This window comes from Sarcophilus harrisii, chromosome 3 (assembly GCF_902635505.1).
Source record: "Sarcophilus harrisii chromosome 3, mSarHar1.11, whole genome shotgun sequence".
Lineage (NCBI taxonomy): Eukaryota > Metazoa > Chordata > Mammalia > Dasyuromorphia > Dasyuridae > Sarcophilus > Sarcophilus harrisii.
Genome location: NC_045428.1, coordinates 88,116,485 through 88,141,816, shown reverse-complemented (window position 1 = coordinate 88,141,816; position 25,332 = coordinate 88,116,485). Strand labels below are relative to the sequence as shown.

The 25,332-nt window shown below is 32.9% G+C and overlaps 1 protein-coding gene across 2 annotated transcripts in view; it reads right to left on the bottom strand.

Moving 5' to 3' along the window:
- Nucleotides 1-25,332, bottom strand: part of VWA8 (von Willebrand factor A domain containing 8) — a 398,466-nt gene that overhangs the window by 134,056 nt on the left and 239,078 nt on the right. For both annotated transcript variants that reach the window (XM_031958442.1, XM_031958441.1), the window contains exons 27-34: nucleotides 17,422-17,530; nucleotides 16,567-16,705; nucleotides 12,804-13,003; nucleotides 6,056-6,169; nucleotides 4,525-4,589; nucleotides 4,311-4,436; nucleotides 2,096-2,205; nucleotides 489-643 (exon numbers count right to left, since the gene is read on the bottom strand). In XM_031958442.1, coding sequence (XP_031814302.1) covers nucleotides 489-643; nucleotides 2,096-2,205; nucleotides 4,311-4,436; nucleotides 4,525-4,589; nucleotides 6,056-6,169; nucleotides 12,804-13,003; nucleotides 16,567-16,705; nucleotides 17,422-17,530 — 1,018 coding nt within the window. The remainder of the gene's footprint in view (nucleotides 1-488; nucleotides 644-2,095; nucleotides 2,206-4,310; nucleotides 4,437-4,524; nucleotides 4,590-6,055; nucleotides 6,170-12,803; nucleotides 13,004-16,566; nucleotides 16,706-17,421; nucleotides 17,531-25,332) is intronic.

The following is a 25,332-nucleotide window of genomic DNA, read 5'->3' as shown; positions in this document are numbered from 1 at the left end:
GTTGGTGATGGTCATCCTGAGGACTTTGGAGCATTACCACCTCATCTACAGCTGAACTCTCTTATATGTATTATCTCTCCCTAGAATAGAAATTCCTTGAGAGGACAGGGATTGTTTTGCTTTTGCACTTTTATCACAACAGTTTAACAAAGTGTTTGATGAATTAAGAGTTTGATGAATTCTTTTTTCTCTCATTCTCTCCTCATTTATTCTTCTTCCAGACTAGAAATAATACAATATAATATAAACCTATATGACATTTAAATATTATGATAAAAGACCAAGAAATATAATACTTTAAAATGTAGAGATAGGTGGGTTACTGGTGATTTATTTTGGGACATATATTTGTTCTAAATGCTTTACTGAAAAATTATTATTAGTTTTTATCATTACACAAGTTTTTATCATCACACATTACAATTTTATTATAAATTAAGTCATTGAAGAAGAAGATATATCAACAGTAATATTATCTTGTTGCTTACCATAAGATCTGGGAAACCAACAAGTACAGTAGCATAACTATTTTCATCAGAGAGAATCCGGTTAGGAGAAGCAATTTTTTGTCCAACAGCTAAACTTAGATTTTCTGATGATAGTTGGTTGCTTGAAACTTTATGTGGTATACTGAGTTCTGGTTCTGAAGTAAGAAATTAAAATGGCATATTAGTTGCACATTCTCCTGAAAAAAAATACAAGTTAATAAAAGTTATTTGCTATCTGCCTTTCTTTCCCCTAACCACTAACACAGTATCTCCCAGGGCTAAGAACAAAGAGCTAGAAATACAAACCTTACATTTGACTGTTTCTATTTGTTTATAACTTCAGATATTTTTCCAAAATCATTTCAAGTAGGCATGAAACATACAATCTTATTAAATAGTGTCAACAATTGCACCCCACATATATGAATGCTATGGAATATTATTGTTCTGTAAGAAATGACCAGCAGGATGAATACAGAGAGGATTGGCGAGACTTATATGAACTGATGCTGAGTGAAATGAGCAGAACCAGGAGATCATTATATATCTCAACAACGGTACTGTATGAGGATGTATTCTGATGGAAGTGGATTTCTTCGACAAAGAGATCTAACTCAGTTTCAATTGATCAAGAATGGACAGAAGCAGCTACACCCAAAGAAAGAACACTAGGAAATGAATGTAAACTGTTTGTATTTTTGTTTTTCTTCCCGGGTTATTTATACCTTCTAAATCCAATTTTCCCTGAGCAACAAGAGAACTGTTCAGTCCTGCACACACATATATTGTATCTAAGATCTACTGTAACCTATTTAACATGTATAGGACTGCTTGCCATCTAGGGGAGGGAGTGGAGGGAGGGAGGGGAAAAATCGGAACAGAAGTGAGTGCAAGGGATAATGTTGTAAAAAATTACCCTGGCATGGGTTCTGTCAATAAAAAGTTATTTAAACAAACAAACAAGCAAACAAACAAAAAAAAAACAGTTGCACCCCATAGAAGATACCAAACTGACATATACTACACAGGCAGAAACATGACATTTTTCGAGAATTACTATAAAATAAAAGCAACTGAATTGATAAGGCCATCAATATATGAATCATTCAATATTTGTTAAGTTCCTACTATTAGTATTTAATAGAAGCTTAACAGAAACAATCAAACACAAGCACACACTCTCGTATTAAAATTTTTTTTATTTGTCTAGTGATGGAATGTGATTTTTTGCAAATGAGAACTTTTCCAAATCTCAGGTAATTAGGTACCTCAGGTACCTTTCTGAGGTAATACCTCTCCTACCTAACTAAAAAGATATTGCAATTCTCAACTAAGAGAAAGTGTGTAAAAACATTTACAATTTCAGGAGTACTATAGAAATATGAGTTATTATTTGTAAAACAAAAAAAGATGCCAGTTCTCACTAAAATGTGAATCTGTATAATCAAAAGAAACACAACTGCTTCAAATTCTTTAATTTATTAAGTTAGTCCATTTTTCTTACCAAACTTAATGATTGTTAAATGACAACTGAGAATAGTATGTGTGCAAACACCCACAACAAGCAGATATAAACACATTTGAACAGATATATACAAAATATTTACCTTTTATAACTCCAAATCCTGTGCTCACTGGCTCTTCTTTCAATATATGCAACTGGCAAACTCCTTTTTCTTTGGATTCCACATGTCCAGGCTTAGCTAAAAGGAATTTCCTGTAAATAGTAATAATACACAGCTAGACCTGATTTATATGAAATCTTCCTTTAAAAAAAATAAATCTGAGGAAAGCCTGAGAGAACATAATTTGCTTTCATATTTCAATTCTTTTTATATTAAAACCTCTACAAAATCAATAGAACCTTAAAGCTGGAATAGCCATTTAGGCCAATTGACTTCTGTACACAAGCTTTTTCTACAATAGCCTCAACAGGTAAGGGGAAGTTCACTATTACAGAGGCAGCACATTTGGGTATCCTGAATGGTTAAAAAGATGTTTCCTTCTAATCTGAAAATTTTTTGCTATATATACTATCACTCCTGATTCTGTTCTATAAGGGCAACTGGAAGGGGCCTAATCCCTCTTTCACATATGAAGGATATTTATCCTTCAAATGATTTAAAGACAGCTTTTCTCTCTTCTTTCTTCCCCCCCCCCCCATCTTCTCTTCTCTATGCTAAATTTCCTCAAGTCCTTAGAACTATAGAGTCTAGCAAGGATTTGAGGCTCTTATGGACCACACCTCTGAATATTATCTAACTTGTGAAATTCCTCCTTAAAATGTAGTTCTTACAACTCAACATGGTATTTGAGATCTCATAACATGAGTAACATCTTTGTTCATTTTGGATACTGTGTTTTTTAGAATGCAACTTAAGACAGTGATGAGAGAGACAGGCAGTGTTGGATAGAGGTTGGAGAATTGGCTTAGAGATAAGGTAACTTTGATTTAAGTTCTGACTAACATATATTGACCGTCACTTAACTTTCTCAGGACCAATCAGGCAATTTCCTAAATTACAATACAGTATATTGGTGGAAGGAATTCTCTTACTGGGAGTCCCCTATATGAATGACATCACAAATCTAGACCCCAAAATAAAACCAGCTTTTTAAAGTTTTAATTAACATTGTATGCTTTCACACAGATTGTTGTTTTAAATTTCTTCTTCATCCTATAATCATACCATCTAGGGTGTCTCAAAAGTTTCAGTATAGTTAAAAATTCTTAAAGCTTGAATTGAACTAAAACTTTTGGGATACTGTAACACAGTTTTTATACATGCATGTACACATGTACACACATGTATATGGACACACATTGGGACATATAATACAAATTACCCATGTATAGATGAATGAATACTACATAATATATACATACAGGAATTTGTACAGACAGGATGACCTAAAAGTCTTATTTAAATTTAAATGTCTTAAACTGAACTTAGACTTTTGGAATACTCTGTATATATACATAAATATGTGGGTATATATAAAGAAACACATGAATATACACACACACAAATGTAGGCACAGAGATGTGTATGTATATATTTCTGTCTGTCTATCTATTACTCACAGAGTGACACAAAAATTTTAGTTCAGGCTTCAGTACCTTAAATCTGCACTCAGATTTTGGGACATTCTGTAGGGCAAACAGAAAGTGTGTAAGAGGCTTAGAAAAGGATATAAAATATGGTAATGACTGAGTGCCATTACCTTAAAAGAGGTGGTGTAGTCCAAAACTTATAAATGGTAACTACCTTCATCACCAGAGTCTCTGACTTTTATTCTTTTCGCTGGCTCATCTAATAATTGGGAATCTGTCCTTCCTTCTGGTATCTGCTTAGGAAGAGAAGGTATTACTACTGTGGTTCCCATTTGGGAACTGTTGGGAAGAGCATCAATCAACTGCACGATGTACAATGGCAAGCCACCTTCACACGTCTTTCTGGAGGGTAGTGAAAGTTCATGAACCAGGGAGTGCAGAGGTGTAAGTCACTACTGACAAAACTCCCAGGGTGCCTAAAACCCTGCACTCAGCAGTCCTGACAAGCCCTTTTGGTCAAACCATTCATGGTCTAGTAGAAGTGATGGCAAAACACAAGCACTTCCAAAGAAAGGAACATTTTTACACAAGTATTTTAAGAAGTGATCACATTTAAGTCTTTGAAGTTTTCTTCCCTCTTATCTAGAAGGAGTGATGACAAACAGTGAAACAGTTAAAGGGTAGACAGAGGAAGAAGAAAGGAACCTGGATAATACACAATAATCTCTCTTTAAATTTCATATAAGACATTATGTGGTTAAACCTACTGATTTGTATTGTTCTCAACCAGGAGCCATCTGTCTTCAGCTACTAAGAAAACTGACTTGAGGTTGATGGGAAGGGAGATAGTATGTGTTCGACCCTCTAGGACATCTAGCACAATCAGGCTATTTCTGTAAAAGACAAACAAGAAAATTTCATCTGAAAAAGAATGGTTAAAATGAGACCCATTTAAATTTCTTTTAAAAAATAAATTCTCACCCATTTTCTTTGTAAAATACAAGCCAGTTTTTGTGTGAAAATTCTTTACACATTTTGTAGGCTCCCTAAAAGAAAGAAAACTATACATTATTCACATTAATTATGTCAGTATATTACATATAGTTCACCTTGCCTAGATAATAAATAAATTTACATTAACATTGGTCAGAAAGGTAAAGGAAAAAAAAAAGAGAATTCAAAAAGCTTATGGTCGAGTCCTTGCTCTGTAGCTGACTAGCTTGAAGCCTTTGGCAAAGTATGTTAAACTTAAATAAGACTTAAAATAAGAAAATTGAATATGATGATGATTCCTTTTCTATTCCTTCCTTCCATGGCTCCCTATCTCAGCCAGGCTGGAAATATAGCAACCACTCAGGGCCCAATCTCACTAGTGACTGAAATTTCATAGAAATTTCAGCCTACTTTTTTTCCCAACCTGGCTGGGATGATTTGCCAATGCAACTTAGTGGCTGCCTACTCCTAAGAATTCATCATATTGGTGCCTCAGTGAAGGTACCTGGATGACTTAGTTCATTTTAGCTAAGAACTCCTGAGCTTGAGTCCTTTGCCTTCCCCGTAGCAAAAATTATATGTTTGTCTCACCATGCCTACTGAATATGATCATTTCTAAGCTTTAAAATTTCAACTTTAAAATTCATTCATGTGTCTTCTTCTAGTCACCTTTAATAAAACATTCCAACAATGTTCATGTATATAGCTCATAGCTAAGATATTTATGCTTGTCAGCTCCATTGTTTGTTAATGTCATTTAAAAAAATTTACTTAAAACTTAAAGTACAAAATGAAAAAGGAGAAAAAAAATTGCCCTGTGCATAGCAGAACATAACTCCATTGTTTTTTTTGTGGCAATGCCAGACTAAATTATATTTCAGAATTGATGGTATAAACACTCAAGATGTATTAAGAAAAATGACCAAAATTCAATATGGAAGCAAACCAGTCTCTAAATAATTAAGTAACTATGGAAACATATGCTATGTCACAAATAACATAAGGAATGCTGCAACTCTATTACATATATAGTTAAAAGATTGGAATGCTTTTTTCTATTCTGCTTAGGACATAGTGAAAAGCTTGCTCCATACAAATGATCTTTTCCTGAATGCCAAAGGGAATTCTCTTTGGCTAGAAGAAAATGCTTAGGGTTTTTATCTAATCATATGTATCCAGAGGCCATGTTCATAATCTTATCACATAAAAATAAATATAAATAAAAATTTAAAATATGTTTATTGCATAGTTAAGAATTAAATATGAGCAATGTCCTCCAATGGCTCATCATGCATAGAGCATGTTTTTATATATGCAAAGTTAAGAGCAAAAAAAAAGCCATTATCTTTTGTTACTCATATCCTTTTGTATAATTATATTTTAACAACAGTTAAATATCATTGTTATCCAAAATGTGGTGGGTGTAGCAAAAAAGTGGGGATTTTATATTAAGTGGGAAAATAACCTTTTTCATATTTGTTTTGAGTTTTACATTTTAGGACAATTTGAAACTCCTTACAGGTTTCTCCTTATTCCACCAGGAAGATTTTATAGGAACAATCTCATCTTCTGAAGGGATAACAAGTCTTCGGAGGCTTCGGTTGCTAGTATCTAACAACAGGATAGTATTACTCTGTAAAAAGAAGAAAATGGTACATTTAAGGTTAGTTCATTTTTTTACAAAATTGCAACGCTTTGACTACAGGTGCCCTAGGAACTTGAAAGTGAAGGATCTCATTACAATTAGAAATCAAATGGAAGATATAAATTATGAACCAAAAAAAAAAACAAAAAACAACTCTTTGAAAGTAAAAAAAAAAATGCTTTTTCTTTGCTAGAAAATTTTAACTCTTATATACGGTTTTGAAATTTCTATTTTTAGATTATATTAAAAAGCATTCTCTTCAAGTTTTTATCTCCTGGCTTTTTATTTTATCTGGACCTGTGATTTTATTCAAATAGGATATTCCCACTAAGAAAAAGACTTTTACTAAAGCAGACTGACCCACTGTCATATAATTTAGGATTAAAGATTTGGTAATAGAAGGGATTTTAGAGGTCACTTAGTTTCCTCCCCTCTTTATATAAAAAGGGGTTAATAGTAAATGGCTTGCCCAAAGAGGTCCCAAAAGTAGGGAGTAGAAGAGAGGTAGAATTTAAATCCAAGTCTTCTGGTTCCAAATTCAATGTTTTTTCCATTGCACCATGTTGTGTGGAGTACTGTCACTAAATGTCAGATGCTGGCCTTGAACTGAGGTCTTCCTCACTTCAAGGTCACTTCTATCCATTAAACAATGCAGTCTCTCCTCTAAAATCATATCCCTTTTTCAATTAATACCAATCTAAACACAGTTCAGTTTCATTATAGAATGAAGATCACTGCAAAGTGAAATATAATTACAGTCACCTGCATTGATATTTCTTGGGAAAACTGTCAATTTCCAAATCCTTTATGAATTAAACCTCATTTTATCCTTTTTTCAAAATATACAGATTAAGTAAAGAAAAAAATGGACTTTATATTAAAATAGGTTAGTAACAAAATATCAAACTCTATAAGCTGTCTGGGCAGCAAAGAGTAGCTCCTAATACTGAAGCTGATGAGGACTTAATGCTGAACTTAATACTAGAACTAGGACTTAATACTGAAGTTGACAGCTTAAAGAGGTACACTTTGAAAGGCAGCACAGTAATGACTTCTAAAATTTACACAAGAGATTTCTCTAACATCATTAACCCTCTTCCTAGATATAATTATGCAAATAAAGACATGATCTCTCTGTAAGTAGTGGTATATTTGAAGGGAAATTCATTTTGCTTTTACAAGTCTTAAAATAAATGAGGGGACAAGAAGAAATATGAGCTTTAAAAACCAAGAACAGAAAACAAAGAAATATTGGAAAATATATAAAATAATAAAGGGTTTGTTAAAAGATCTTTTTTTCTTTTTTTTGAGAAATAAAAACTTATGAATTCAAAGCAAAAATAAATGTTATTATTTTTCAGTTCTAGTTATTATTTATAGTCTTAATTTTAAAGGGTAGTTCATGTTCTGCTGGCTCCTAGGTTCTTTCAATTAAATCAATTACATATGTAGGGAAAAACAGATACAAAAACATGAAGAATTGGTCCTTTAATATCTTAGATTCTATAATTTCTGTAAATTATGTAAAGAACAGGAAAAATCAAATTAAGGATTGTTATTTATTCATTAGTACATTCAATAAGTGTTTACTGGAAGACTATAGAGAGGTAAGCATTTTGGTTCATAAAATTGTTTCTTCAACATACAGCTCAAACAATAATCTTCAAGAAGGCTTTCTGGAACCTAATTTCTTTCCCCTCTTTTCCTATCATGTATATGTTTTATATTTATTTTGTATGTAATTATTTATATATAAGTTGTATCTTCCGATAGAATGTAACAATAACAGTAGAGCTTGTATTTTTTTCTTTGTTCTTTAGGAGTTTATAATCAAATTAAATTGTTAATGTGAAGATATCAGTGACTCAACCTTTGTATATAGTATCTTACTTTGTGAGCTAATTTTGTTGAAGAACTAAAGATTAAAGATAGAATTCACAGTTTCCTTTAATTAGTCCTAGAGATATTAAAAGGAAAAAAAAACACTAAAAATTTTGCACAGCTATTACATTTTTTCCCCCACAAGTGTCTTTAACCTCCGCACTTGTCTTTCAGTGTGATTGCTCATTAAGAATTTCTGCTAGAGATGTTTTTAAAAAAATAACAACTTTATATTTTTTTTAGCCCTTTGGCATCTTAAATCTTTGCATGTAAGAGTATCTATCATCCTAAGAGTTCCCCTAATAAAACACTTTATAGCCGAATCACCATTCCACTGGTTTAGCAAATTCTTCATTTTTAGATTGGATTATTTTAAGATTTTTTTTTAAAAGGAAAAGTCTTTCTGCCTAAATATGGTAAGATTTATAAAAATATCCACAAATATTTTCTGCACTCAAACAAATCTGAATGCCTTTGATTTTTCTAAGTAAACAGAAAAATTCAAGATGCTAATATAAATTTAATGCACATTTACAAATATATTTATGGTAAGAAAGCAGTTAGCATGTGCATGAAGTTGGTGTGTTTTTGTTTTCTTTCTTAAGTGCTAATAAGTAAGGTTAAATGAACTGAAAATGGCATTTTTTCTTCCAAGTGACATAAGGCACACATGTTACCAGCCACGTTGCTCTGTTGACTTAGTTTTTACGTTTTTAGGCAGTCGGCAATAAGAGAAAGCTATTGTGCTCCACCCCTTTGGATGCTAATGGTTTCCTTCTGTACCCAATGACTAATGGCATATTCTGTCTGTGTTTAATAATAGAAATTTGCGTCATCTGTGAGTACATCTAACTATGGCTTTGGCTCTCCTTCAAGGGGGCTGGGAGGAGAGGCTGATGTGCCATTTTGTTATGTTTGTACTCGACTGGGAGCAAAGTCACCTTTGGATGACCTCACAGTCCTGAAGTCTGGAATTCCAAACTTGGGACAGATGTAATAAGCAAACTCAGGGATGGGGGTGGGGAATGCACAAAATCTTTATTTTTAGTCAGGGTAAAGTTTTCCCTTTCCTTGCTTAAGTTATTATTTTAGCAAGGAATTTTTCAACAATTTCTTAAACTGAAAAAAGAAGCACATTTATAGTAAAACTTTATTTTAAAAGAGGGGAAATAATGAAATAATGGGGGCACTCAGTATTATTTGAAATGTTTCTTGGCTCATTTTAATGAGGAATAATGGGATTCATAGGATTTTAAAGCTAGAAGAGATCTGACAGAATGCTGAGTCCAAGTATTTCATCTTACATAAACTAATAACCATAAACATTAGTTTCACATTTAATATGTAAAATTGGCATTTCTCAAATTTTATGGCTCTTGGTCACAAACATAAATTTTAAAGGAGGTTCTTTGCCAAAACGTTCATCATACCTTCATCAAAAACAGGTAGAAAAAATAGAAACCTGGGAAAATAAAGCAATTCAATATAAATGGATGATAGGATGACAACACAAAGGAGAGAATATTCATAATCTTTTTATTATCTTCAGTAGTTCTGTTATCAGCACAGAAATTATTTGATTTAACTGTCTGAGACTGCTGGAGGTCAGAGTTTTTTAGCCTTTCTTTTGTTAATATTTTTGATAGCTCAGCATAACAGCTCTTCTTTCTATTTCTATATCTTTTTGTTTTATCCATTTAAACATAAAATCCTGAGAAGGGGCTCAAAGATTTCATAAGACTGTCAAAAGAATCCATAAAATAAAAAAAGTTAAGAATTGCTGTTATGATGATAAAACAATAGAGTTGGAAAGGGTTTTAGAGATCATTTAGTTCAATTTCATCATTTTATTGGTGAGGAAACTTCACCCCAGAAGTGAAAAGTGTCATTGTAGGGAATATAAAAATAGCAGGCAGTTGCATCAAGACAGTGTTAGTCACATAGGCCTGCCTGGAAAATCTTTTCAAAGACTTTCATATTGATAAATGTGATTATAACTGACAAAATCATTTAGATTTAACATTGTTAAATAATTGGGTACTTTGAAAAGAGAATAATTATAATGAGCTTAAATTTGGACATTTAAAAAATATTTATATATATGTATATATGTATTTCAACAGAAACAGAAGAACTGTTTGAATAAGGGTGTAAAAGCTTAGTTTTATATTCGAATATTGATGATCTGTGCTTTTAATGGCAAATTCTTCAGTGTATTCGTTCCTCCTATGACTGTAAAAATCAATGAACACTATATCTGCAAAAAGTTATGAAGTCCCTAACTCTAGCCAAAGGTTCATAAATCTTATGGAAGCAATTTCTGAAGATCTTGTTTCTGATTACAGGAAAAAACGTGAAGAAGAGATAAACCTTCGAAGTGCAGTAAAACCATATTAATTAATTATTATCAATATTAATAAATACTTAATAAATTATTAATACTAATAGATACTATATGAATTAATATTAATAATAAAATAACATTTATAACATTTTCAATCTCTGGGGGAAAAAAGATAAGTGGAGAAAAATAGTCCTTTTATTCTTTACTAATTGATTCTTGATCATTCTTTCCAGAGAAGCTATTACAAATTTCTTCTTCTCTTGACAAGCCATTCACACCTTCACCTCCTACCTTTCTTTAGGCTAAGGAACCTTGCAGCTTAATTAACTGAGAAAATAGATGCTATTCAATATGAGCTCCTTCTTTCCCCTTTTCCTTCACTGCAAAACTCCTTAATGTCATATCCTACACTTTCCTCCTTTCTTCTAATCTCTGACAAAGACCCTCCATGTTGCAACTAAGACTTCATATATACTAGGATCATATTCCTTCCTGTCTTCTTCAATTGACTGAATTCTCAATCATCTCTCTTTCTGTCTCTCTGTTCCTCTCTTATTTTCAATCTCTTTCATCTACTAACTCCTTCCCCAATGATTACAAGTCTCCCCATCCTTAAAAAAATCTTCACTAGAAGTGACCATAACCTTAAGGTATTTATTTCCTATATATTTCCTCCTTTTAGAGAACCAAACTCCTTGAAAAACTTGTTCATATTCCCAGTGTCTACTTCCTCCTCTTTTGTTTACTCCCTAAATCCTTTTGCAGTCTGGCTTCTGATCTCCTCACTCCACTGAAACTACTCTCTCCAAAGTTAGCAATGATTTGATTGCCATTCTCATAGTTTTTCCAAACTCCTCATCCTTCTCAATCAATTTGTGGCATCTAACACCTGTGATTATCCTCTTTTAGATAATCTCTCCTGCCTGTTTTTGTGATATTGGTCTTTCCTGTTCCCTTCCTAACTTTTTAATCATTCCTTTTCTATCTTCTTAATTAGCCCATCATCTACTTTATGATCCTTAAATGTGGATATATCTCAAGGTTTTGTTCTTTTCTCTTTTTCTATTACATTCTTTCTCTGGATAATCTCATAAACTTCAGTGAATTTACCTATAAATATTTCTGCAGATAGTTCACAGATTTCTCTTTTTTCCTCCCTGTCCTTTTTTCCCCTTCCTCTCTCCCTCTTTTCTTCTCCTCCTCTTCCTTTTCCTTTTTCCTCGTCCTTTTCTTCCTCCTCCTTCCTCTTCTCTTCCTCTCTCTGTCTCTCTCCCCTCTAATTTTTATCCATTTCCTTCATGCAAAATTACTGTGCATTTAGTTTTTTTTTTTAATAATGAAAGTAGATTGTGCAATCTTGTTTTCCCTATTCATTTCCAAGAGCCTGTATTTCCCTGAAATAGCACTTATATTTTGATAAATTCTTGATGAATCATTGAAACAGAAAGGGGAAATGTCTTTGTCTCTCTTCTCTTCTCTTCTCTTCTCTTCTCTTCTCTTCTCTTCTCTTCTCTCTCTCTTTCTCTCTCTCTCTCTCTCTCTCATTCATATACACATACACTTCAGTCATTAGTGAGTTTCAGCCATGCGTTACTAATTGCCTATTACACCTTTCACATTAAATATCCCTAAGACATCTCAAATTCAACATTTCCAATACTAAAAAGATAATTATAGTTCTCTCCCAAAACTATTGCTTTCCTACAATTCCTTATTTCTATCAAAGGCACCACCATCTTTTTTAGTCTTTTTATGTTCACAAAATCTGTCTTACTGGAATTCTTCTTTCTCCTTCACCCCACACATCCTATCAATTATTAAATTTGGAAGAAACAGCAATTCCTTCTCTCCCCTTACACACCTACCACCTTAATTCAGATCATCATAACCTAATGTCTGGCTTATGCCTCAACTCTCTCACCACTCCAGTCCACCCTACCAATGTGACTTTCCTTAAACAGAGATCTACCTATGCCACTTCCTTAACCAACCAACTCTAGTGGCTTCCTATTGCCTCTATTTTAAAAATACAAACTCCTCTGTTTAGTTTTTAAAATGCCTCATAGTCCAGTGTCAACCTTTTTATTGGGGGAAGAAAGTAAAAGAAAAAAAAACTGTTGAGTAGAAATAATGCTCATGTAATAGAATTCTTAAATACCAGAACAGTAAACTCATAGAATCTAACAAAGCCTGGAACCTATTCTTACTTCACTAGAGAGCAGGGGTTATGTTCTATATGTCAACATATTGCTGCATATGCTAGAAACAATGATAACCAATGGATATGATAGGAAGGAATATTCTTTCAATTTTTGATTGTAAATCATATCATTTCTCTTGCCTTTTCCTTTTCTTATTATTATGCAGATAAAAGACACTTTTTGATGTTTTTTTTACCTGTTCCTCATGAAGAATCACTAGACCTTTGAGAGGATTTCCCAAAGGTGCTACAGTCACAAAGGGATGCCATACTCCTCTCGATGTCCTTGGAAATAAATCATAAAAGTCCACCAAGTGACCTCTGTTCTCAGACATATTCATAAAATAAACACAAACAGGATTGCATGTAACTACATAGAGAATATTTTCCTCATTTTCTGAAATAAAAAAAAAAGCATTAAGTTTAGGTTACACAATGGGATTTCTCACAATTTAATTAAATAAGGATTTAAGTACCTACTATATGTAAGGCCCTATATTAAGCATTGAGATAAAAAGCTAAAATGAAAATGTCTCTGTACTCAAACTTCACATTCTACTTGGGGTGAGGTGGTGGTGAAGGGAAAAACAATATGCATACTATCTAACTTCTTTATGAGGGTATCACTATAATTCCAACTACATAGCTTTGCATCCTGGAAAACATATTATATTCAATTCCTCCCTTTCTGTAACCCCAGTCCTCTCACTCCTTCAAAACCCCTAAATAACATAAATTGTTAGAGTCTTATTGATTCTACCTCCACAACATCTCTTGCACCCAAAGAGATTCTCTTCATTCAAATTTGTTTGGAGACCCAATAGAAATTGAGTGTTATGAACATGAATAAGGACTCAATAAAATACTTGTTAAGGGATTCATTGAGCTGACAAGGTCTTAGGAGATAATCTATCCCCTTCCTTTTTACTGGAGTCAAGACCACATTTAAATCTTCTTAGTGAAAGAAAAATGTATAATTCCAAAACATTTAAATTCCACAGCCTCCTTTTCTTTATTTATCAAATCTGACTGTTAAGAAATCTTTCCATATTTGAATCCTAAATATTTAGAATGTATGTTGCAGCATAAACTCATTTCCTCTTGTTCTACTGTCAATGAAGAGGGACACTGGTAATTACCATCCTTTGTCTGGTAACTTCACACACTTCTGAAGTTATTTGAGTTTTTCTTCTTTTGTTCCAAATAATCTTAATATATTATTTTTTATATGGATATCATTTTCCAAACTTTTGAAGCTTTCCTAAAAACTCTCCAAAATGATACACTCTTTTAACTAGTCTCCCAATGATCTATTAATTATGTAACTGACTGTTTTCTATAACTCTAAAATGTAAGCTTCTTGAGGTTAGGAATTGTTTAATTCTTATAATGAAGGGCAGTGGAACTCTGGTGGGATGCAAACTATAAATGAACATTTTTCATATTTAAATCACATTTTAAGATTTCCAAAAGACTCCACATATAATTTCTCAATTGATCCTTGTGAAAACCCTGTGAAGTAGATGCTATTATTGTCCCAGTTTTTCAGATGAAGAAAATGAGGTCCAAAGATGCAAGACTTTTTCAGAACCAAAAACTATTAAGTATCTGAGGCAGGATCCAAGTTTTAGTCTTCCTGAAAACATGTCAAGCTTGATAATGACAATGACATAGTAAAAATTTAGCAATAATAGTGACTTTGATATAATATACATTTCAACAGAATGGCAGAAGAAAGGGAGTAGTGAATTAGAGAGTTTATGAAAAAAAATAGATAAATCTCACTATTTTTTATATTGTCATGAAGCATGTGTTTAATACAAATATCTTAAAAGCATGATATACATAAATAAAAACCACAAAGTAATACAATCAGGTAATATTCTGGCTAATAAAGCATTTCAGAGACTTGTTTCAGCCTTAACAATTAGAAAATGCCTGCAAAAGGAAAGAACAGTAGCAAATTAATGAAATACGATCCTATTTAATACTTCTCTTCTTAAGATAAATGATTTAAGAAAAACCTTATAGAAAGAGGGAATCTGGGTGTCTGGAAATAAAGAGTTGTGGACATCAAAATGCATTTTCAGTTACTTATCCCTGGTAATAGATGAAAACAAGGAAAAACTTATATTTAGGTCATTTTGTTGATGCAGCTGCCCTTTGTTCTTTTTTGTGCATTTAAACACATTAGGTGCTGTTTCATTTTCTAGCTATGAAATAATATATTCAGCTTTAATACTAATTCATCAGATACTTGCCCTTGGAAAAGATGGCCACATCACACATGAGTTTGTCTACATAATCGATGTGCACAGCAGGCCTATTTCATAGGATTAAAGATTTTGAACTAGAAGGAACCTTAGAAACCATAGAGGCTAACCTCCTTATTTTCCAGCTGAGGAAGCTGAGGGTCTGGATGAATAAATGATTTGCCCAAAATTAAAGAGAAAGAAAATATTAAAGTAGAGATTCCAACTCAGGTCTTCTGGTTCCAAATACATCACTTTTTTCAACTCACCACTGAGACACATAAACTGACTACTGATAAATGTAAAAAAATGTATCAAGATGAGCATTTTGAAAAAAAATCATCAACAAAACAGAGTATATTTTAATGATTAGGCAATAGCTATAAGGCAGAACTGGGAGCCCACTTCATGGCTATACCTTAAAAGGAAATGCAGATGTTCACATCTTTCCCTTTGTCTCCCAAAATTAAATCTTCTTATTAATCTGCCAGTGATATACTCTGTATCACTATCATTACAAAAATATGAAAATAACTACTGGTTTCCTTCAAGCATTATCCCATGGTTATCATCCATCTTGCTTCAGTCCAATGCTACTACTACTCAAAGACTCACTAAATTTTAGGGTTCAAATAGAACTTAGAAAACATCCAATTCAATTGCCTCATGATGTATGAGGAAACTGAGAAAAGGAAAACAAAGAGATTTTATTCTTAAGAATTCAATGTAATAGAGACTAGATAAGAGACTAAGATAAGACTGAGAAGATGGTCTTAATTCTAATTAGAGGAGTTTACTTTAAAAAAAAATTATGTCAGCTGGTATCTACATAATATACTGTAGATATTTATACTTACTTGCTTATATGTAGTGGCTAGTACACAGTAGATATTTAATAAATATTCTGATGACTGATTAATATGTTCTGTAAAATAAGCCACAAAAACAAAACAATGCCCTATGTTTTACCAAAAAAAAAAATAGCAAAACAATAAAAACTCAATAAAACATTCTCAAAGAGAAATATTTTTCATTTGTGTATCTGTCATGCTATAATGTCACTGAGTTGTGACTTACTTCAGATCTTTCTCCAAATTTATGTTTAGAGTCCACTAATTTTGTAAGATGGTTTCCCATGGGCTAGAAGTACTGTCGATGACTGAAGCAATTTAGATTACATGAATAGTTTTAGCAAATGGAAGCCTTGATCTCTCTATAGCTCATGGGTATATTATATTCAAAACTGAAGTCTAAATTCTGAGAATTCATCCCTTCACCCTCTGCCATTGTCTCCTCCTTTCCACACCAGGCAGGACTTGTGATCCTGTAGGTCCCTCCAGCTCTGCCTTCATGCTTCATGCTATCACCAAAATGGAATCACAGCCTAGGATTCCAATGTTTCTCCTTTTTGTATTTCTATTTTTAGCAAATGGCTCAGTGTGTTGGACTTCATGCTACAATTGTAATGAAAAACAGACATATGCACACATATTCAGCAGTGCTTATGTGGCTCTCATACAGTTGTGTTGCTAGGCTGATTTGGAAAATTAGTCTTAAAATACATTTAACTAGAAAGTAAAATATTACCATAATTGAATCTATCACATAGTTCTTGGCCTTTATAGGATGATTTTTACACAGATTTCATTTTAACAAGGCACAAAGCAATAAATGCTAGAAGGAAAATTACAAGAGTGAAATAACATACCTTGTGCTACAGCAATGTCACAGACAAAGTTAATTTCATCCAATGGCAATTTCCAAGAAGCACATTCTTCACTAAAAGTGAGCGTCCTAACTTCATGTCTTTCTAAAGGATATTCTTGGAAACTTAAAAGCACTGGACCCTATAACAAAGAGTTAAATAATTTAGTTGATGATAATTTCCAATCAACAATTTCTAGAAAATCTAAGGTCCTTCCAGTCTATCAAAGCAATTCATAGTCTAACATCTGATTCCTAAAATCATGGCTTGCTTTTCTCCCTGAGGTAATTTAGATCTGGATGGCACACTATGACCAAATATAGTAACCATGACAACAGAGCCAATGGCCAAACAAGAGGTTTACATATGTATATTCTGCAAATAACTAATTTAACCTAAATTACTTAATTTGTGGCCATCTAAAAATCCTTAATTATGAAATTTGTGTAATCTACCAATAAGACAAATATCAAAGGGATAATAACCCAAGTAAAGAAGATCCTACTATCCAAATGCTCCTGGGTTCCTGAAGGACTTTTGGAGGTCCAACCCTAGCTCTTGCTTACCTCCATTCCATAATTCTCAAAAGGATAGGAAGATTCCAAGCCTAAACCAGGAGTCAATTTTTTTCCCCCAAAAAACCCCAACAAGTGTCCTTAGCAAAGAGACTCATCTGGGAGTATATGGAGTAAAAATTCCTAGATGAGCATGTTTGCTAAAGAGCATAGAAAGCACAGTGCTATAGTCAAGAATGAAACAAAATTAAATTAAAACTCTAAGGTTGGTGTTTCCACAGAAAATAAGAAGACTATATTATGTAATTAAAAGTTTTAAGTAGGAAATAATAGAAAAATTAACCTTTATGTCGATTAGATGAGTTTCTGCTGGACTCAAAAATTTTTGCATTCCATCTTTTGGCTGACTAATTGTCCAGTAGCCCATGAATGTCTGCTCTGGCAACGGTAACCTATCAAGTAAAATTTGAAAATGAAACATATTGGGCAAACTATTTAGAGTCTATATATATATAACTTCTATCCCTTTTGGAGCACTAGTTTTAGCAGTACAGTATCATCATCATCATCATCCTAATAATAGCTGGAATTTATATTGTGCATTAGGTAGGTGAAGCACTTTACAAATATCTCATTTTATCCTTACAATAATTCTGGGAAATACAAGCTATTACTAGCCCCATTTTATAGCTGAAGAAACTAAGGTAGGAAGAGATTAAGACTTGTCTAGGGTTATATGGCTAGTAAGTGAGGTCAGATCTGAACTTGGGTCTTTTTTGATTCTAGATCTTATGGTTTATCCATCTTTGCCACAATGTTAAAAGTCCAATGTAGATGAAGTCATGGAAAATAAATTATTTATTTACTTGTGAATTAGTGCTTTCAGCAACAGCACTGAAGAAAATCTATCTCTTTTAGAGACCTTTTAATAAAAAGACTTGTCAACTGTTTTCTACTTACAAATGATAGAAAACAATAATTAGCTATGGTTTGTTGAAAAATGTATAAAGTGATATTCATTGAAATGGGTGTTTAAGATGAGTAATTTGATTCCTAAAATAGTATATATTCATACTATCTATGAATAGGTGTGTGTGTGTGTGTATATATATATATATATGAATATAAAAACTTGCCCTGTAGTTAAAAGGCACTGAAATTTTGTTTTTCCATTTGTAAAGCTCTAACAGCTGATATAAAGCTTGCATCTAGAAGTGATTGAAAACATGCAATTCTAATTAAATCTGTATATAATATTACTATGGTCTTTCTTCCCCTTACAAGTGAAAGTATTTTAGATAAGAATGAAAATAAGAAAAAAGAATTTGTTCCAAGACTCTAATTTAGCTCAAATGACCCCAATCTCTCATAAAAATATATATGTAATTGCCAGGAAAGAAAAATTAGTCTTTTCACCTACTATCCAAAAATAAATTGTACAGTTGCTTATAATTCCTCGTAAATATTCATCACAGCTTTGTTATTGTAACTGCCCACCTACTCTCCTCTGCTCCAGTTCTCTATTAGAAGTGAAGGAATACAGCCAGATTTACGATTCCTGTTTTCTTTTTGAAATATCTTAAGTATGTCTCTGCAAAAGTCCCAAACCCCTCTTTACAATCCTAGTGTTTAATAAAGTGCCAGGCACACAATATATACTTAAAAATGCCAGTTGATTGATTATGGAAAGATTTAAATCTTGGCTATTTGATGATGAAGTTTTTGGCCATGTAAGGGATGAACCATTAGAAAAAAAATTATTGTGTCTACATATTAGTTCTATTGATACAGTTATGATGGTAGTGAGGTATGATGTAGAAAAGGATGCTAAGAATCAGAATTTTAAATTCTCCAATTAAATTGCCTTAATTATTGGTATTCTAAATAAGAAATCCTTTCTCCGTAAGTAATGAATTGAATAGGAGACCTTGGTTTCAAGACTATGTTTACTACTAATTCTAAGCCTCAAATTCTTCATATGTAAAATGAGGGAGGTGGAGTTGAGACCCTTTAAGGCTCAGTTTCTTAAACTGTGGGTCATGACCTCCTATGGGGTTTCTTAACTGAAGTGGGAGTTGTAAAATTATGATTTATTATCAGAAGATGTCTGATTTGTACACCTTATATAATTATATACCCAGGGTCATATAAAAATTTCTTGGGCAAAAAGAGGTTGTGAGTGGACAAAGTTCAAGATGCTTGGCTCTACAGCTTCTTCCATATCAAAATCTGTAGCTATGATTAATGTATGATAGGAGAACTGAATCATATCAGTCTCGACATTCTTGGTATAAGTCATGCAAAAATCAATCAACAAGCTTTTCTTAATTGCCTTTGTGCCAGGCATAATGCTAGGTGCTGGGAATGCAAAAAACAAGAATGAAAGAATTCTTGCTCTCAAAGAGCTTACATTCTATTAAGGAAGTCAACATGAATATGTCCACAAATATATGAGAGAAAAAGTAAATCCTTGGAATTTTAAAAAGTGTGTAGTTTCCCACAGACAACCGAGTGCACTCTCCCCTTCCTTTTCAATTTTAGGTCTAGCTGCCAATGTCCAAACCCAGAGTCTTTGCAAGCTACATGTACTAATCTACCAACTCTATGGGTTGTTTATTCAATTTGCTGATCCTTATACACAAAACTCTATCAGCCTACTACTGTGTATTTGTTATCTCCCAGGATTCCAGTTCTCCCTATTCATGTTTTTGAAGACACTTGAGAGATAGATAAGATGAACTATCTCCCAGATATAGGGGACAACCAATACAAAGGTAGAGAAAGGGAAGTTGAAAAGTTGAGTTCAAGAGACAGCTAATAAGACAGTTGGATTAAAATGTACATTGTTTTGGGTGGGGCAGTGGAGATACTTACTAACTAGTTCTGTGACTTTAGGCAAGTCATTTAACTGTTTTCTGACTTTTCCACATCTATAAAACAGATAGTACCTATCTCTGAGATTGTTGTACCAGCTACTTCTGCCTCATAACATCCCCACTAATCTTTCCCCAAGACTGTTCTAGCTTTCTTGTATTTGTAACCTTGGTGCTTAGCATACTGCTTGACACATAGTTATTGCTTAATAAAGGCATTTTTATCTCTTGGTAAGAGTTGGTCATAAAATATCATTTAACTGTTTTATGAATATGAAAAATAAAAATGAAAAAATCTGAAAGAAAAAATATATAGTAGAAAAAATAGTTTTAAATTCATGCAACTTGTGTTACAATAATGGCCCTAATATTTACCTGCATGATCTCGGAGAAGTAAACTCTCTGGGCCTCAGTTTTCTCATCTTGAAAACAAGGAAGTTGCATTATATAATCCTTAAGATCCTTTCCAACTATAAATCAATGATTCTATCCTATCTGTTACAAATGTCCAAAGAAACCTAAGGGGAGGTTCTTATTCTTTATTACTAGTAACAATTGGGAAGGCTGTTTTTTATGACCTGTTTAAAAAATTTTTTGTAGGTCTCTGCTAACTCATTTTTAACAATCATGGAAATTACATGTTGTCCAGTTGCTACAGGCATCTAAAAATAATTTGGGCGAGTTGTTGGGCTGGAATAGCAGAGTAAATTTGAGGATTATAGAGAGAGTTCGGAACCACTTGATGAGGAAGCATTATTGGCAGCAACTGCTGGATCACAAAAACACATACATGTTCATGATATTTTAGAAAATATCTCCACCCTACTCTGCTGCAAGAGAGATTCAAAACCAATCAAAGTGCCATTTCAGGAGCCAAAGAGAGACTTTGCAAAGATCTTACCACATGTGGGGCTACAGAAGTCTCTATGCTGTTTTTACTAAAAGCTTCCCCATAAACTGTGAAGGACTTTAGCTGTCATCATTTCTTCCCATTTCTGGTAAGTGGGCAGAGAAGAAGAGGAAATTTCTTAGGGACCAAGACCATTATTTTGTGGTGGCCAACCAAGGTATGGCATCTATAATATAGTCACCACTAATTCAGGCTAACTGTAAACTGATTACCTTGATGTGAAATACTCTGAATTCCATTCCCGAAACCTCCAGTTATCTGCCAGTAACAAGGTTCATTTTTTTATACCAATAACAGTAATCTCCATGGCTTTAAACCTTGTCACTTGCTTTATTTCACTTTGTCAAAAGGCTTTACACGAATAAAGTCTGGCTTTGATTTTCAAGGGAGGAAAGAGATGAAATTTAGAAACTATAAATAGTAGAACTTTTCATCTTCAGTGTCATTTACGAATTCATATTTCATAAAACAATGAGGCACTTGATCTGTCACAGCCTCCAATTCCTATGCTGTTTCCTAATCCTTTGTGGAAATCTTAATCAAAAGCTGGAGGACAAATGAAACCTCAAACAAAAGAAAAGTGAACAGCTACATTATGACATAAGTCCATACACTGAGCTAGGTTAAAGAAAAAAAGAAAAGAAAAACTTCTGAATGAAGATGCAATATTCTGAACTGCTGCTATGAATATACACACACCATGATGAAGAATGATCATAATCTAAAAGATATATGATGGATATATCTAAGTTTGTTTCTATAAAAAGAAGTGATTTTGGATGTTGAGAGTGTATTCTGGCAAATTTCTGCTTTTCTTTGGATATTTACCAGAGCTGTTTCTATGTTGTAAAGGAAACATATGAAAAAGATTTGGATCTTTCTATGAATATAATTTCAAAATTATTTACATCCCTATTATTGTCAATTTATTTAAACACTTTTAGCTGTAAGAATCACTAACTTTCATAAAAATCCAATGGAACTCTTTAGGAAAGTGGACAGAACATTAAAAATTCCCTATCAAATGCTATCTTTGAGAGGAAAACAAAGAATGTCAACTTCAACAGTTCTCCTAAGATTTCACGATTTTCCATACTTCCATATTTCTCAAGACTTTGAATGCACTTAAGCTAGGATCATGCATGGGACAAATATTTATTATTCCACACAATGTGTGGAAAAATTTTATCCTAGACATTGTAGGAGATACAAAAGTCTGGAAAAAACATAGTAACCTCATGGAGCTTATAATATAGTAAAGGAGGTGTGAGAAAGAGAAAGACTAAATAGTATGACAGAGCACTGTAAACAGTTCAAACTAAAACCAAATGCTGTTTCCCTCATCAGCTGGCTGACAGTAAGCAAGTCATATAGTAACAGCTATCATTAAATAGTATTTTAAAATCTGCAAAGTACTTTCTTTGCATAGATTGTCTCAACTGATCCACACAATGACTTTGTGAGATAGGTACAATTAATTATTCCCATTTTACAGATAAGGAAACTGAGGTTGATACAGATTAAGAGATTTGTCCAAAGCCACATAAGTAGTGTCTGAAGCAGGATTTGCATTCAGGTATTCTTGACTTCAAGTCCTGCACTCACCAATTAGCTTTTTCAGTCTCATTTGTCTCATCTGCAAAGTAGTGATAATCGTACAGGATCATTATGAGGATCATTTAGATACCATAAGTAAAATACTTTTCAAACCTTAGAGAATTATATAAGTGATAATGATGGTGATGATAATGACACACAGAAAACTATAATTTTATATATGCAATATTATCATATGGCATATATTATAACAATTTATTAGGTTAAAAAATGCTATGAGGGGACCAAAGTGGGGACATTATTATTGATTAGAAAGTGGGGAGTATACCAGCAAAACTTTCATGCTGGACATGACATTTGAGTTGGATTTTAAAAGATGGGTAGGAATTTGTTAAGACTAATTTCCACTCTTTCCATCACTCCAAAATATTTGTTAGTGGTAATATTAGAAGTGTAAAGTTGGAGGGATCTATGAATATTTCTGCTTCATTTTTTTTCCTTCTAGTTGGAACTATCCCTTAAATATTCACAACTGATGGCTATCTTTTCTAATCTGAAGATTCCTCATAAAAGGAAATTCCAGTTCTCAGATATCCTCGTTTACTAACAATTCTTTTTTATGCTAATTCCAATCCCTTTTTTGGTAATGTAAGCCCACTTCTGTCCCTAGCAGAGATTCCTACCAATATATACAGGGTACTTTCTAGGTGTAAAGTTCTGAGGTAGGTCCCTGTGTGGAGATGAAGACAAATGTTCCCTCTGCCATCACAATTCTTGAATTTTAGGAAAGTAATCATTTGAAACTGGTGACTAGTTCTTTTTTCCTAAATTCAATATTTTCAAATTTAGTCACTCAAATCAATAATTTTAGAGGTAGAAGAGAATTTAGTTATCTGATTCAGTCCCTGAAGTTTACAGATAAGAAAACTAACTTAATATTATTGTAAGACATTACTTATTGTATATTATTGTGTTTGTTAAAGAGCAGATTATGATTATAGCAGTGAAGAGCTGACATGACAAAATGTGACAAACTACCACCTTCTAATATATGATGAAATAAAAAAAAGATACACAAATTGTGGATCTACCTAATTTCTTTTCTGACCGATAGAAGTCATATAAAGAGTTAGATTGCATGTCATAATACAACTAAAGATAGATAAAATAACTGTAAAACTGTGCCATAATAGAGCAACAAGGATGGAAAGCATAGATGGTAAGATGCAAAAAATTTCAAACCAAAAACCAAAAATGTAACAACTCCAATAACAATCACCTGTGTTATTAACAATGAATCCTGAATATTTCTCAAAAGTTGATTCATGGAAACAGAGAACATCAGAGCTGAAATACTCTCATTATACAGATGAGGTAGTTAAGAGTGCAGAGTTGAAGTGTTTGCCCAGTAACATTCCTAGTTAATGGCAGTGTACAATTCAATCTCCTGATTCCATATGCAATGTTCTTTCCACTCTAACAAACTATAATTCTATGAAGTGAAAGTGAAATCAAGAATAAAAAGGGAAATACAAGATGTTAAAGTTGTATATCAACTTTATAAATTTACTTGAAAAAATTGAGCTGTGTGGAAAACTTGTTACAAGGGAATATCCACTATATCTGCTATGCAGACATTAACATGGATATATAAGAAAATTGATCAAAGCTTCTTAAAATGTGAGTCCTGACTCTATATGGGCTCATGTAACTGAATATAGAGGTGGGGAAAATTTTGGGAATAATAAAAGGTATCCAATATTCTGCCAAGTTTTAGTTCTTTATGTAAAAATATATGATCACATCTATCTCATTAGCATGAAGATTTGCTTTTATCTTTAGTAAATGGTAAAATTATATTTATATAAAAATTGTTTTAAAATAAATTTTTATGACTTATTAGTAAATGTTTGCTCTGTATATTATTTTGTATATCTATATATTTGGAGTTGTATAAAAATGCAACGGGGTTGCAAATGGAAAAAAATTTAAGAAACCTTGGTATAGATAGATCAGGCATTTATATTAAGTGCGATTGTGGTAGGCCATGGTTAAACATCAGAGGTACAAATGCAAGCAAGAGAGAACATTCTCTTAAGGGCCTTGCATTTTAAGAGAAAAGAACTTACAAAGAAGGAGTGAATAAGGAATCCTACCAAGGATAAGGAAAAGAAGTCTTGAGAATGGAATTGGAAGAGGAATGTGGCAGACAGTCACTAACCAGAAAAACAGGATTTCAGAGTGGACCTTCCTCAGGCAACAAGGCAGATGATATGAAGGAGGATAAGAAATATGTAGAGTACATAAGGAAATTATGGGAAAAAATGCTAGATTTTGAGTAGGTAGATATGAGTTTGAACTCCAGCTCCATCTTTTAAGCATATGCCTTTAAATTTCATTTGTAAAATGAGGGGGCTGTGCTAGATAACACTGAGGTCTCTTCCAGCTCTAAATCATGACCATACAAGTGAAATTAAAATGAAAACAAAAACAACAAACCCCCAAAAGTACAAAACAGGGTAGGCAACAAAATTCCCTGAACACCTTCTCTTTTCCCCCTCCAAAAGAGGACAATTAGAAATTCAATATATGTTTTAAAAGAAAGAGAGAAGTTGAACTGAAGTGTTATAATGGATGGCCCCATTACAATGGGTCAATAATTTCTGTCTAATGAAAAATAACTGCAATTAATATTACAACTGAGGAAGTCGATTTTGGACAAATACCTCTTAAAAAAGGTATTCTGCATAAATGAAGTTAGTCTAAGATGTGCAGAGGGTCTATTGGCTGTGAGGGATATGTTCTATAATGCTCCGCTTCTCATACTGTGGGTGTCAACCTCACATGGAGTCTTGTAACTGAATATGGAGGTCATGAAATTATGATTTAATAAAAGTCTGATTTGTATACCTAT